At 46.0% G+C, this 13595-nt stretch overlaps 1 protein-coding gene across 4 annotated transcripts in view; it reads left to right on the forward strand.

Annotated features, from left to right (window-relative positions):
• Sptbn1 (spectrin beta, non-erythrocytic 1) overlaps positions 1–12157 on the forward strand; it is a 168146-nt gene extending 155989 nt beyond the window's left edge. For all 4 annotated transcript variants that reach the window (XM_075942514.1, XM_075942515.1, XM_075942516.1 and 1 more), the window contains 7 exons: positions 1452–1648; positions 2383–2492; positions 3017–3080; positions 7366–7604; positions 8797–8970; positions 10166–10208; positions 10838–12157. In XM_075942514.1, the coding sequence (XP_075798629.1) occupies positions 1452–1648; positions 2383–2492; positions 3017–3080; positions 7366–7604; positions 8797–8970; positions 10166–10208; positions 10838–11056 (1046 nt within the window). In that variant the 3' untranslated portion in view covers positions 11057–12157. The remainder of the gene's footprint in view (positions 1–1451; positions 1649–2382; positions 2493–3016; positions 3081–7365; positions 7605–8796; positions 8971–10165; positions 10209–10837) is intronic.
• The last annotated feature ends 1438 nt before the right edge of the window (positions 12158–13595 follow it).

The raw sequence follows: 13595 nt of genomic DNA on the forward strand, positions 1-13595 counted from the left end.
AAGGTCCTGAGTTCAATTCCCAGCAACCACATGGTAGCTTACAACCATCTATAGATGTATACAATCTGGTGCCCTCTTCTGGCAGAACACTGTATATATAATAAATAAGTAAATCTTTAATTTATGGTGTATATAAATTTAATATATAGTGTATATGCATGTAATCCCAGCACTGGGAAGGTAGAAAGAAGCATATGGTTCTCTGTGTGTTCAAGGCCAACCTACTCTACCTAGCAAGTTCTAAGAACAGACAGGGCTGTGTAGAGAGACTCTGTCTCAAAAAACAAAAAATAAAATAAATATTAAAAATAAACATTCTATCTATCTATCTTTCTATCTCTATGAGTGTGCATGTGTAAGTGTGTGCGTGTAACCACAGTTTGCCTGGAACTGTGAGCCCTCACTGGATTTAAAATTTAAGAATAGCACCTCATGGTTGATTGAACATTAAAAGGAGCATCATATTTGGGGCCATTCTGTTATGGAGGATTTTATTTGCTGGTTGTAAGAAGTCTGGGGAAGCTTCATTTTGTGTAGCAAAACCTGTATCATAAACTGCTGTGAATTGGATACCAAGCTGTCATCTGGGTTTACAGTGATGACTTGCATGGAACCCACCTTGAAGAATTGACAGTTTCCTAGTTCCTTCTCAGTTGACATGTTGGGGGGCATCCATCACAATGTCCAAACGAGGCCAGCTTGCTCTGTACCCTGACAGCTGTCCACAGCCCTTACCTGACTGGCTGAGTGGGTTGCGTAGAGACCGGTGTTGGCCCTTCTGTTAAGCCGGTTCTAATCCACCCCCTTCCTCGTAACTGCAGTGGGAGGAGAACTTTTTCTTCACGTAGAGGAACAGCATTTGGAAAGAACCCTGCCTCTTCCCTTCTTTAGCGATCCACCCTCTCAATCTCCCCAGAGAAAACTGTACTAATATAATTGTCAATACACGCTGCTCTGTGGGCGCCCACTCCACCCTATAGCCCTACACATGCAGGCTGTGTGTTCTGTGGAGCCCTGCAGTTTTATCTCTTAGAATTAGGGCCCTGTGACCAGAACACATTCTAGGCCTGGACAGTCCACTTGAGAGCCACTGTCTACACAAGGTGCTTGGGAAATGGAAATAGTCTTACTATTTAGCTTGTATTTATGCTTGGCAAATGGATAAAAGTTAAAAGACAACAGTATTTTGTGGTGATTACATGTTAAAATAGTAGTGTTTGTGTGTGTGTGTGTGTGTGTGTGTGTATGTGTATGTGTGGTTAAATCAAAACTCAATTAAAATTACCCCCATCGTTAGTAATGTGTCTTACGGCAGCATACAGGATGCCTGGGTGGCTCACTGAATTTACGTTTGATGGCATTTTGGTTGCATAGATGATGAGCTAGCTGTACTTAGGGTAGTGCTGTCATGTGACCCTGAGATCCACACTCACTCTTGGCTCCCTGTGCAGTTTTGGAGGTTCATCAGTTCTCAAGAGATGCCAGTGTGGCTGAGGCTTGGCTGCTCGGACAGGAACCATACCTATCCAGCCGCGAAATTGGCCAGAGTGTGGATGAAGTGGAGAAACTGATCAAGCGCCACGAGGCATTTGAAAAGTCTGCAGCAACCTGGGACGAGAGATTCTCTGCCCTGGAAAGGCTGACAACAGTGAGTAGCCTCGAGATGTTGGGCACCGTGTCTTGCCTGTTGGTGTGGATTCTGGGATTTGAATGGGCATCAGGCCGTGTCTTGGTCTTGGAGTACTGTTAAATCATCTCCCTTCCAGATGATCTTCTCTGCCAGCCAAAGCTTTACTTAGCTGTAGAGCCTGAGTACTGATCTTTCTTCCTTCAAAACTTTCATACTCATAGAGAATGGCCTCCGACTTCCATTCTTCTGCAGAGCCAATATGTATCAAAACAGAATTCTTTTAGAGTATATTTATTGCTCATGAAATGAACTCATTTCAGGTAGACTGTTTTGTGACTTTTTTTTTTCTCTGTTTCTCTACTACAATACAAATGGCTTCCTTGAAAGGTTCTGTGGGTCTGTGCTGGGTTTTAATTGAGACTTCATAGAAAGTCTAAGGTAAAACCCATGGCAGCTTTTCCTCCCCAAACCAGTTAAGAGATGCGGGGCTCAGTTTTGAACTAAAATCCCTACTTCCAGAGGGCATACAACCACCCAAAGGGATTTTCCAGCAAGGATAGACAGCCCTTCATCCCTTACAGGTTTAGACTGTACCTATAACACACATGGACACACTGCCATTGTCTTTGGAGTGCTGACCCTTGAGGCTATCCAACATGAACCACTAGAAAAAGGGTCCCAGGTTTCTAGGATCTTTCTTCAAGAGCAGTAAGGATCTTAGCCATGGTAAACAACTCCCTGTTCTCCCTTAGTTGGAGTTACTGGAAGTGCGCAGACAGCAAGAGGAAGAAGAAAGAAAGAGGCGGCCGCCTTCTCCGGAGCCAAGCACGAAGGTTTCAGAGGAGGCTGAGTCCCAGCAATGGTGAGGCACTGGTGGGGTTGGGGAGGGGTTAGACCGTTGCCGTCAGTGATAAGTGAGGTTACAGGGCACCTGTTCTGTCTTGCCGTGTGGAGCCAGGCCACATATCCTCCCTGCTCATGGCTACATTTCTGCTGTTTAGAATCCATCCTAAGCAACAGATGAGCACTTTGAGTTGGGAACAGTCTCACAGCAGATAAGTGTAGAGGACGGAGCCAGTGCGCTCATCTGTACTTCTAATGTGGCTCGTGGGGAGAGGCACCAGTGGTAGGGAGAACTGATTTTCTATTTGCAAAAGGCTATTGATGGCGTATATGCTCCACGGAAGCCCCGGCACTAGAGTTACGTGGTGGGGTGGGACAGTGTTCCTGGGGGCTGAACTCTATTGTACTGTCTAAAAGTGCCGAGTTTAAAGTGTGGCATTATGTGAAAGAAGGGTGCTTATACTTGTTTTGTTTTTTCTTTCTCTCTCCCCTCCTTTCTGTTCCCCCTCTCTCCTTTCCCCTTTCTCCCAACCACCCTAACAGGGATACTTCAAAAGGAGACCAAGTTTCCCAGAATGGTTTGCCAGCTGAACAGGGATCTCCACGGGTTAGTTACCGCTCTCAAATGTACCAAAACTACAAAAACTTTAATAGCAGACGGACAGCCAGTGACCATTCGTGGTCTGGACTGTGAAGTTCACTACCGTTTGTCAAGAACCACTCTTTCCACATCCTGTTGGTTTTGACCTTTTGGCTTCCATGTCACCCAAAGTGTTAAAAATTTTTAGTTAATTCATAACTTCCTTGATTTCATATTTGTTTGCATTTAATTTATGTTTATTTGGATGCTCATTGCTTTGAAGCAGCATACTTTTTTGTTTATTTATTGTGAGCTTTTTACTTTATTACATGAGAAATTTAAATTAAATGACAGCATAATGAAGAAACTAGAGTCTAACAGGTACGAAACATCCAAGATGTACTAACAGGGCCCAGTTCTCTGCTATAGGTGCTATGTTATTAGAAGTATTGTTAGCCTGTGGGAGTTTAGTAACTAGGAAGACTGGTGTGTAAGGAAGGAGACATTCACTACTAAGGTTATGTGTGCAGTCATTCTGTAACATTCCATGGAGAATACATTCACTGAAACGACAGGAAAGAAGCTGAATAATCTTGTTGGGGAGCTGTTTAAGTTTTAGGTGCAGGACCCCAGACGTTCTGAGACCACTTATTACTTTGAGGTCATTTATTACTTTGTATAAACCCAGCAATCCTCTCTTTTCTGCCAAGTCCTCAACCTAGAACTGTAGGCCTCTGTGTGACATGTCTTAGAGCCAGCCTGGGACTGCCGCCACCAGCTCTATCTTGCTCAATGTCACCACTGTCGGCACTCAGGTCATGGCAGGTGCCAGCAGCTCTCGGCGTGTTTCGGAAGTCTGCCTACCAGACTTCAGGCCTCCATCCAGTCAGAGACTTCAGGGTGTCAAAAATACGTTGTCCTTTTTTAAGCAAATGGAGCAAAAACCATTTTGGTTCATCCTGATTACTTGAAGGTCCACTCAATGGCCCAAGCCTGGGAGCACTTGGAGAGGCATCCTGGCCCTAGAGGTTACTTCATTGTCTCTAAAGAGAAAATCTGTTTTGTGTGTCTCCAGTGAATCCTGGGATTCATTCCTTTTCTCAAGATTCTTTGTGGAGTTCTCTAGTAAGGAGTCTTCAGGACGGCATGTATCAGGCCACTAGCGGGGATTGAAAACATTTTAACAGCAATTCTTTTCCTTAGGAGTAAAAACTGGTGGAAGGTGATTTCCTGGTTCTGATCTAAACCAAACCAAACCCACATTGCAGAAAAACCTTGCAAGACACTCCCTTGCTTCCTTGCCATATTTAGATTGTTAGTGGAGTCAGGACCTGTTTGGTATGTGTTTTCCATGAGCAAAGTCTAACTTGTCTTTCATTTCATGATGCATTTTTTTTTCTTTTGTCAGGATAACGTCATATAGCATCTTGTTTGTTTTTCCTAATCTCTATGTACATATCTATCTACCTAGAGCTGTAGATAGGTATCTAGATAGACGCCAAGCTTCTTATATTCTGGGCTAGTATGCATCATTATTGGGTCTCTGCCTTAAAACAAATCCAAATTTATTGGGGGGGGGGCTCTTATCTTTTTCATTGGTCACTAGGGTTCCCTGACCATGTCTTTATGGCCCCGTATCATATTATGTCACTGATCATATATGTATATACATATATGATCTTTCCATATATGTGTGTATGTGTGTGTGCACTTAAATTTTGTATCATCCAGACTGATACCAAATTTTAATGCTTTTTTAAATTCAAAAGAGAAAACCCACATAAGCACACAAGACAGGATTGTCATGATGCCTATTTTTGTCTATATTTTTAATTAACAATTGGATTGGATTGGAAGAAGAAATAGCAATTTCCTTCCTTTGGGTGATGGTGCAGAGACTCATGTTAATGAACTCGAAAATGGTGTTGCTTCGTGTCCTTTGAAAACCAATCAGGTGTTTCCTGTGCTAATAGTTGTCATGCTGCATTCATGTCACCTGATTTCAGTGTCTCAGATGTGCCCGGCCACGAAAGCACTCTGAACTAATGGCTAAAGAGAAGCAACAGCTGGGGGGAGGGGCCGGGGGTCACATGTACCATTGTTTGATCACTATGATTTGCTTTTGATGTTTGTCTCTAGTGGTGTGTTGTCTGTTGGCATGCTTCCAGCACATGTCCATTAAAATTCATTTTTGTTCCTTTTATTTTCATCGTTTCCTTGGTTAGTGATTTCATTCATTCACATGAACATTAATTATCTCTGCATACTGGTTTGGGGTTTTCTCTTTCCTTCTAACTCCAAAGAAAAAATTTTTGCTGCAGAATTTCCATCAGAAGAAACCTCCCCTGCCTTCACCTACCTTGAGATGTGACCAACCCCGATAAATGAATGCCCTCCCGAGTCTCTGCCACTAGTGGTTTTCAAGTCAAAGCTGCAGCAGTAAATTTTTTTTTCTGGTGTCTGTGTACTAACCCATGTTTCTCTGCACTCACCTGGCTCAGGCCTTCCACACCAGCTCACATTTGCTCCTGACAGGAGTTTCCTGAGATCTCTCTAGGAGAGATGTGTCAACTGTAAGATCCACTCAACAGTCTTTTGACTTGGGTTTTGTCTTGGTTATTTCCCCTCCTACAACCTGCCCTTAACAGTGGAAGGAGGAGCCAGGTGTACTGGAATATCCCTGCAGTCCCAGCTATTGGCGAGAGGAGAAGGAAAGCCCATTACTCCTACCATTTCTGCAGGCTGTTGCTTGCAAAACCAGGCAAACCAAGCACTCTCTCCCCCACCCCCGTGACTTTTTGCCCCAATAATACATTCACCATATTGATGAGAGAATAATGAATTTTAAGCAGAAAGAACCTTAAGATTGCATAGTCTCTAGTCACAGCCTAAACCTTGATGCTAATTATGATAGTTTACACAAGCTTATAATTCCCTGCACTATTGGCAAGTTTCCATTTTCATTTCCCCAGAAAATTCGCTTTGTTTAGAGTGAAGCCCTGGGTCCATCAATCTAGATAAGACCTAAGCAAGAGAGTTGACAGATCTGAGTGTTCAAGTGGTGGTGGCCAGTTTACCTCTGTATACTGCCAAGGTTGCTGCTAACTGGGTGTCACTCTGACTCTGGGCAGCAGTGGTGGGGGATTATAGCTAATGTCTATGCCACTGATACTTCCATGTTTGTCCGTGTATGAGGGGTGCAGGTTGTCTGTAATCTACTAAAGCATCAGCCACCCCCAGCTTTAGTAACTTGCTAATCCATGCCCTGGGTATATCAGCCAGAGGCTGCTACAGTTAATGGTACACAGTTGATGGTACACAGGCCGAAAACCATAATGAATCAAGACACTACTACATTTCCAAAGCCGAAAACCCGTGTGGGTTACAATTTAAAGTGAGCTTGGGAAGGAACGCTCCTGAAGACGTCTGCAGACTGAAGGGTCAGAGCCGCTGGAAGCCTGGCTGTCTCTGGGCTCTCGTCTCAGTGCAGCAAGGCACCGTGATCAACCACCCGTGATGGGGAAGGCCCTGGTTCTGTCTTTGTTTGGGGGTAAATAGCTGTGTGGTGTTGAGTGACTGTGATTGGCTTTTCCAACTCCTTTAACAAAAACTACAACCCACTTACGACTCAACTTGGGCAGATGTGGTTCAGTTGCCGTTTGTTGACTTGCCTCGTTTCCTTTCAGCTCTCAAGTCCCACAGTCTAACGGGGAGATAGCTATGAAATGCATGACTGTTGTCCTAATTTCTGCATGTGTTTATGGTGGTATCTGGAGGGAGGGGGAGAGGAGAACCAGGGAGCCTCTTTCAGAAACCGAAGGTGTTTCGTTGTTGCACCTGGGAATGCTGTGTAGCTCTGATAGGATTGTCTCTCCATCTGTTTGTGAATGCCCCTTTGCTTCTACTTCAGCCCTTCTGGTGAGACCCTTGGTTGTAAGGTGGCTGCTGTATAATGTCCACTCTCATATTTAATATGTGTGACTGTCACCATCGTCTTTGTGTGTTAAAGTAACCATGGAGGAGATGATCTGAGCTATGTCAGAGAAAACGGAGCGATCAGAGGAGCAGAGTGCAGTAAAACTCATCCTGGCATTTCGCTTTTCTCACTTCCCCCGCAAGCGGGCGGGCATTAATCCATTCCCACCTTCTAATGTCCTTGGCGTCCAGCCGGCTTTGCGGGGTGTGCAATGGTTTTACTGTACTGCCTCCGTCTGTGCCAGGGCTTTTATACACAGCCACGTGTGCGAGTCAGAGCGTATGTGGTCGCCCCTTGCTCTCGGGGTTCACTGAATGGCCTCTCCAATGTCCCTAGATGGCAGAAACCATGGACACAAGTGAGATGGTCAACGGTGCTGCCGAGCAGAGGACAAGCTCCAAAGAGTCCAGTCCCATTCCCTCCCCCACCTCTGACCGCAAGGCCAAATCTGCACTTCCGGCCCAGAGTGCTGCCACCCTGCCAGCCAGGACCCAAGAGACAGCAGCGGCCCAGATGGAAGGCTTCCTCAATCGGAAGCATGAGTGGGAGGCCCACAATAAGAAGGCCTCGAGCAGGTAAAGGCAGCCCAGGTGGGAGGTGGCCGGCCGGGGTCGTGCTCGCTGGGGATGGGCATGTGGGCAGGAAGAGCGGGAGTGGGGCCTGTGGCTCTTCCTGAGGAGGAGCTTCCTGGAGTGGGGTTGACCAGTCTTCCTGAAGTGACTGTGGGGTTTAGCACTCAGTGACACTCCTGTCTGCACATCGTCTCTTCCTCCAGTCTCTAGTTTTATTATTTGGCTGATGAGGAAGCAGGGCTGTGACAGATATAAAGGCACACTTGTAGTAATATGGGAGCGGCGGCAGGGTTGCGTCCCCAAACACCCCAGCCGCCTGCCCAGCTCGGCTAGCTTATGCCCCAAATAATTACACGGACACTGTATTCTTTTAAACACTGCTCTGGCCCATTTCTAATCATCTGTGTAGCGCCCCTAGGTGCGCTTACCGGGAAGATTCTAGCCTAAGTCCATCCTGGGTCGGAGCTTCATAGCGTGCGTCTTCCCTGGAGCTGGTAGCATGGTGTCTCTCTTGCGTCTGCTCCGGAGAGCGGAGCTGTGGAGTCTGACCTCACTTCCTCTTCCTCCCGGCATTCTGTTCTGTTTACTCCACCCACCTAAGGGTGGGCCTATCCAATGGGCCTAGCAGTTTCTTTATTGCTTAACCAAGGAAATCAACAGATTGATATATGACACTCCCCCATCACACACTCTTCAAGACCTCTAGCAAAGGGCAAAGTTGAGGGGAAACCACATCTAACCCTGAAGCTTGTGTGCTTGGCTGGTCACCCCAATGTCTAAGACTGCTGTGTACACATAAGGCATCCACTCTCCAAGGGCTTGTGTCATACAAGGCCATACCACTGGACCACACCTAAGTCCAACTCTCCCAAGGGCCCCATCCACCCGCACAGAGCAGCACTGAGACTGGGGGAGCTTGTGCCTGAGAATAGGAGCCCTGTCTGTTCCTGGGCAGCTCACGTGTCCCTCCATGCAGAGAGCTGCCTTTCTCTGAAGCTGCTACTGAGCCATATAGGCTGCCCCAGAGAGGCTGTGTGAATGGGGGTGGGAGCAATTTCCTGTCAGTTCAGTTTTCTGAAAAGCTTTTGGCAAGGGGTAGCACATGTGTGCAGGTCATTTTCATGTGAGATTCTGGTTTCTTTCAGCAAGTGTGAGACACAGCCCTGATCTTTCTCTCTCTGCCACACTCATTCAGGTCCTGGCACAATGTTTATTGTGTCATAAATAACCAGGAAATGGGCTTCTATAAAGACGCCAAGAGTGCTGCTTCCGGCATCCCCTACCACAGTGAGGTCCCTGTGAGTTTGAAGGAGGCTGTCTGTGAAGTGGCCGTTGATTACAAGAAGAAGAAGCATGTGTTCAAGCTAAGGTGAGCATTGTCAGGGCTTTGTCTGGGTGTGTTCATCTCCTTAGGACTTGGTTTTCCCACAAAGCACTGTATGAGTGTGCTTCCTCCTGACATTCTCAGTCCCTAAGAAAGTGAACACCCAGTCTGCCACGACCTATTGAGACTCACTGGGACTGTGGGACCAAGGGCCACTTCCCTGTGATCGGCTGTGCAGCTGGACTCTGACGAAAGGAGCCTTCCTTTCATGACCTGGAACTCTTCCCTGGCACTGCTGGTGGGCTTTTAACATCTCACTATACAATGGAAGCCTGAGAAAAGATCTTTTCAAAGATTTTGAGTTTCTCTGGCTTGTGCAGATGCAGAAGTTACCATTGTGTGCTCCAGAGAGAGGCACTGTGAGTCACCCCAGAGCCTGAGGAGACAAACAGGAAGTAATTTGGTGACGCAGGCCGTCCTCCCCAGCTCTTCCCACACTTCTGCTCCCAAATGACTCCTCCTTGTGGAAGACACCCCTCATGCCACATCCACACCCCATTCTCCTTGTGGTTGGAAATAGGCAAACCGTTTTGTTTCTCAAGCCTGACTACACCGATTCTCCTCAGAGCCCACTTGGAAGGGAAGGGCTGGCCTGCAGGTTGTCTATTAACCTGTGTTAGTGCGTGTGCACACAGAGATTTGAAAAATGCATTTGCGTGCAAAAGCAAAACCTCTTGCTGGCTGGTTACTTAGTTTGCTACTGATTGCTCTATTCCTCTGGGACCCGACAAGTTGTATCTTAGTTGGTCTGGGCCAAGGATGGCACTGGGGGGTTATGGTTGGAGTTGGCATGGCAACAGAGACTTTGGACCATAGAGCCAGACATATTATCACAAGAGTTCCAGATAGTCTGACCCCTTAACTGTTTTTGAAGAGTTATCTCTTGAATTCCTTTTTGATCATCAATCAAGGATCCAAGTGGTATTTGCCATAACAAGGCAAGCTTTCTTGTGGTTGGGGCTTTTTTTCTGTCTGTGCATATTGGGTTGGTCTGCTGAATACATGAGTAGTGCAGGGGCTGTCTCCGCGCCTGTGCAGACGACAGTCGATGGCGCACGTAGCTCTGGTGTTCCTGAGGTCAGTCCCAAGGCCTGCTTATAGCTCACACTAGATAAGGGAACTTTCTAACATAAAATGATTACCTACACAATTGTAAAATATTATTTTCTTGAAATTACAGGCTAAATGATGGCAACGAGTACCTCTTCCAAGCCAAAGATGACGTAAGTTACTGCTTAGTTTCGTTTTCCCAGATACTCAAGAGCGTGGGAGTGTTTGTGGGACGTCTCTCTGGTCTCCATAGTCACAACACTGGGCCCAAAAGCAGTAAATGTCACCTTGCTGGCCCTCACCAAGGAAGGAAAGCTAGTGCAGCATTCACCAGATCCTCCGGAGCCTCGGAGCAAAGACCTTTTCTGCTGCTCCTTGAGGGGCAAGGCACAGTGAGGGGGCCCAGGACAGGGTGCCTGTCCTGATGCCGCCTCAGAAGCCTCCGCACCATGCTCCATTACTGGAAACTGCCCCACTTCGGAGAAGAGAGGGTTACCTCAGTGATGACAACATGTGCAGCGTTTTAAGTCTCAAATGGCTTTTGTTCTGTTTTCAGGGCGATAGGGAGAGTCCTTTCTAGGGTGAGAATGGTATCTTGCAGCCTGAGATTAGTCTTCTAGCTCCTGTAAGTGTGTAGACTAAACCCCAGAGTGGCCTACGGGTGCCATAGCCCTGAGCCATCTCCGCTCTTCAGTGATGCCCTTATGACAGTGAATCTAGTTAGAAGCGCTTTTCGCAGAGACCCAAACATCGCGTGCTCACCCATCTTAACCAGCTCTAACCTGTGTCCCTTCCCATCTAGGAGGAAATGAACACATGGATCCAGGCCATCTCCTCCGCCATCTCCTCCGACAAACACGACCTGTCCGCCAGCACCCAGAGTACGCCAGCATCCAGCCGGGCGCAGACCTTACCCACCAGCGTTGTCACCATCACCAGCGAGTCTAGTCCCGGCAAGAGGGAGAAGGACAAAGAGAAAGACAAAGAGAAGCGGTTCAGCCTTTTTGGCAAAAAGAAGTGAACTTCCCTCTCGTCCTGCCCTTCTCTGATCTTTTCAGTGAGAGTCCAGCATGCAAGCTCAGACCAACCCATTACTCTGTGCCTAATGTTCCTCCATGTAGTTGATTTTTTTTTCCTTCTTTTTTTAAAAATAAATTTTTTAATTTATAGAGTATTTCTGAGGGTGGGGGAAACATACCTAAACACTTTATCTCCAAGTTAACAAAAGTTTGAGGTGCAGAGGGAAGGCCAGATTTTTTTAATGAAATTATATAGATTAGATCTCAATATTTAAGCTGTTCCTCAATTTTGTGAGGCTGTGTTGGAAATAACCCGCCTCTGATGCTGTTGGTTTGCAAAGCAGCGGTGCTTACACAATATTCCCTGTGCTCTCCAGAGACGATGGACTGATTTCCTGACACTATTCTCCGTTCACTTCAGTGGTTACCCTGAGTCTTGACTATTCCAAGTGCCCACGCTGGGTCTAACCTTTACTAAACAGATTGTGTATCGTGGTCTCTCGCTGCAGCCATAGCACAGCTCCATGGAAACCTCCAGGCCAAACAGTTCGTGTCTGGCATCACTTGCTAACACATGAGATGCGGCTCTCCTGCAGCAGTTGCTGTGACCGTTCAGAATGTCGGTATACAAGAAGGAATAGAAAACTGATAAGGTTTTAAATAATCTGTAATTTCAATCTTTTTTTTCTGAAATACATTATATTGTATGTTTGAGATAATTCTAGTACAAAGTATAATAAAACTAGATGTATAATAAACCCTTTAAATCACTGGTAAGCGTATAAGTGGAACTGAAGCATTTACTGGACAAAGTAATGTTACTCTAATGGTTACTTGCTTGTGCGTGGCCACACTGTTATAATTTGCTTCATTACCTTGCTATTTGATACATAGTGTGCATTTCTCTGTCACTGTAACTATTGTAATGACAAGTTTTCATCTTACTGCACAATCAAAATGGCATTGATAAGAATGAACTCCAGAGTCTGAGCCTGGATAGGGAGTGGTTGCTCAGGCCTGGTGCTCCATCGTACGACCTGTCCCTCTCAACTTTTGCCCTATCTGTTAAATATATGCTATGTCATTAAATGCTTTTAAATCTAGCCTGTTGACTAACGGGTGTTTTTCCTCTCCTGTGCGTGCGTGCCTATTAGAGAAATTGCAAGGGAAGAAAGAGCGAACAGAAAGCATTATATCACAAATCTGGGTTCCTCTGTTACACTTCAGGGGGGTGTGTGTGTCACACCTGGCTTTGAAAGCCATAGCAAATAAAGAATGAATAGGGTGTTGAGTGATGACATACTCCAATAATGTGTTTCATAGCTTGCTGTAGCCTCGGGCCATGACATAGGGATAGGTAAGCGGTCTCTGAAGACGAGCAAGGGATAATGAGTATTTTACTTTTGTTCTGATCAAGGTCAAGTATCAGCAAAAAGCACTAGGCAAAGAACTCGTTCTGCACACAAGACCGATACCTGCTCCTTGCTGGGCTCTGGGTTATTGTGTACCTGTCCCCAGACATCCTGGAGGGTGGATATGATAGGACCACAAGAAGCAACTGGGCTTGAAAGTTTCCATTTGGTCTTCACTTGTCCCTTCAAATATTTGCCACACTTTGGAGACCCATTGTCTCAAGTGGGAATGAAGGCAGTGGAATGCTAGCGGCTTCCTGCAACTGAGTCTACAGAGAAAGCATTTTATATCACAGAAACACGGGGACTTTCTATGGGGCAACTGGGTAGGGTGGAACCTGGGAGAGTTCCACAAGGCCCTGAGCCTGTCTTAGCTCACAGCACACACCCCCAGGAGCCTCTACATAAGAGTGCAGGGGCCTTTTAGATTGTTTTAGTGAATTGTTTCCATTGTTCTTCAGGCTTAATTTTCTTTTTTCTTTTTAATATTTATTTATTATGTATACAATATTCTGTCTGCGTGTATGCCTGTAGGCCAGAAGAGGGCACCAGACCTCATTACAGATGGTTGTGAGCCACCATGTGGTTGCTGGGAATTGAACTCAGGACCTTTGGAAGAGCAGGCAATGCTCTTAACCTCCGAGCCATCTCTCCAGCCCTCAAGCTTAATTTTCTAAGGAAAATCATTGCTCAGTGTTTTCATCTCCCATCCAAGGTCTTTATCTAAGGCAGAGGTTCTCAACCTGTGGCTCACAACCCCTTTGGGAGTTTTGTATATCATACATCCTGCATATCAGATATTTGCATTATAATTCATAGCAGTAGCTAAGTTACAGTTATAAAGTAGCAATGAGATAATTTGATTGGGGTCACCACAACATGAAGAACTCTACTAAAGGACCGCAGCACTCACTACGAAGGTTAAGAGTCGCTGCCTCTGTTCCAATGGAACTGTCTGCCCGCTTCATGAAGATGGCACAGAGTATGTTTTGAAGCTAATACTTGGTGTACAAATCAGGTGCTTTCTTGCTGCCAGCTGTTAAACATGCCTGTAACATCTTGTGGTTTGTAGGGCCTTGTTCCCTCGCATGTGATTAGCTTAGTTTACACCTTACCTTCTGCTCCTTGA

This window comes from Microtus pennsylvanicus, chromosome 12 (assembly GCF_037038515.1).
Source record: "Microtus pennsylvanicus isolate mMicPen1 chromosome 12, mMicPen1.hap1, whole genome shotgun sequence".
NCBI classification, from domain to species: domain Eukaryota; kingdom Metazoa; phylum Chordata; class Mammalia; order Rodentia; family Cricetidae; genus Microtus; species Microtus pennsylvanicus.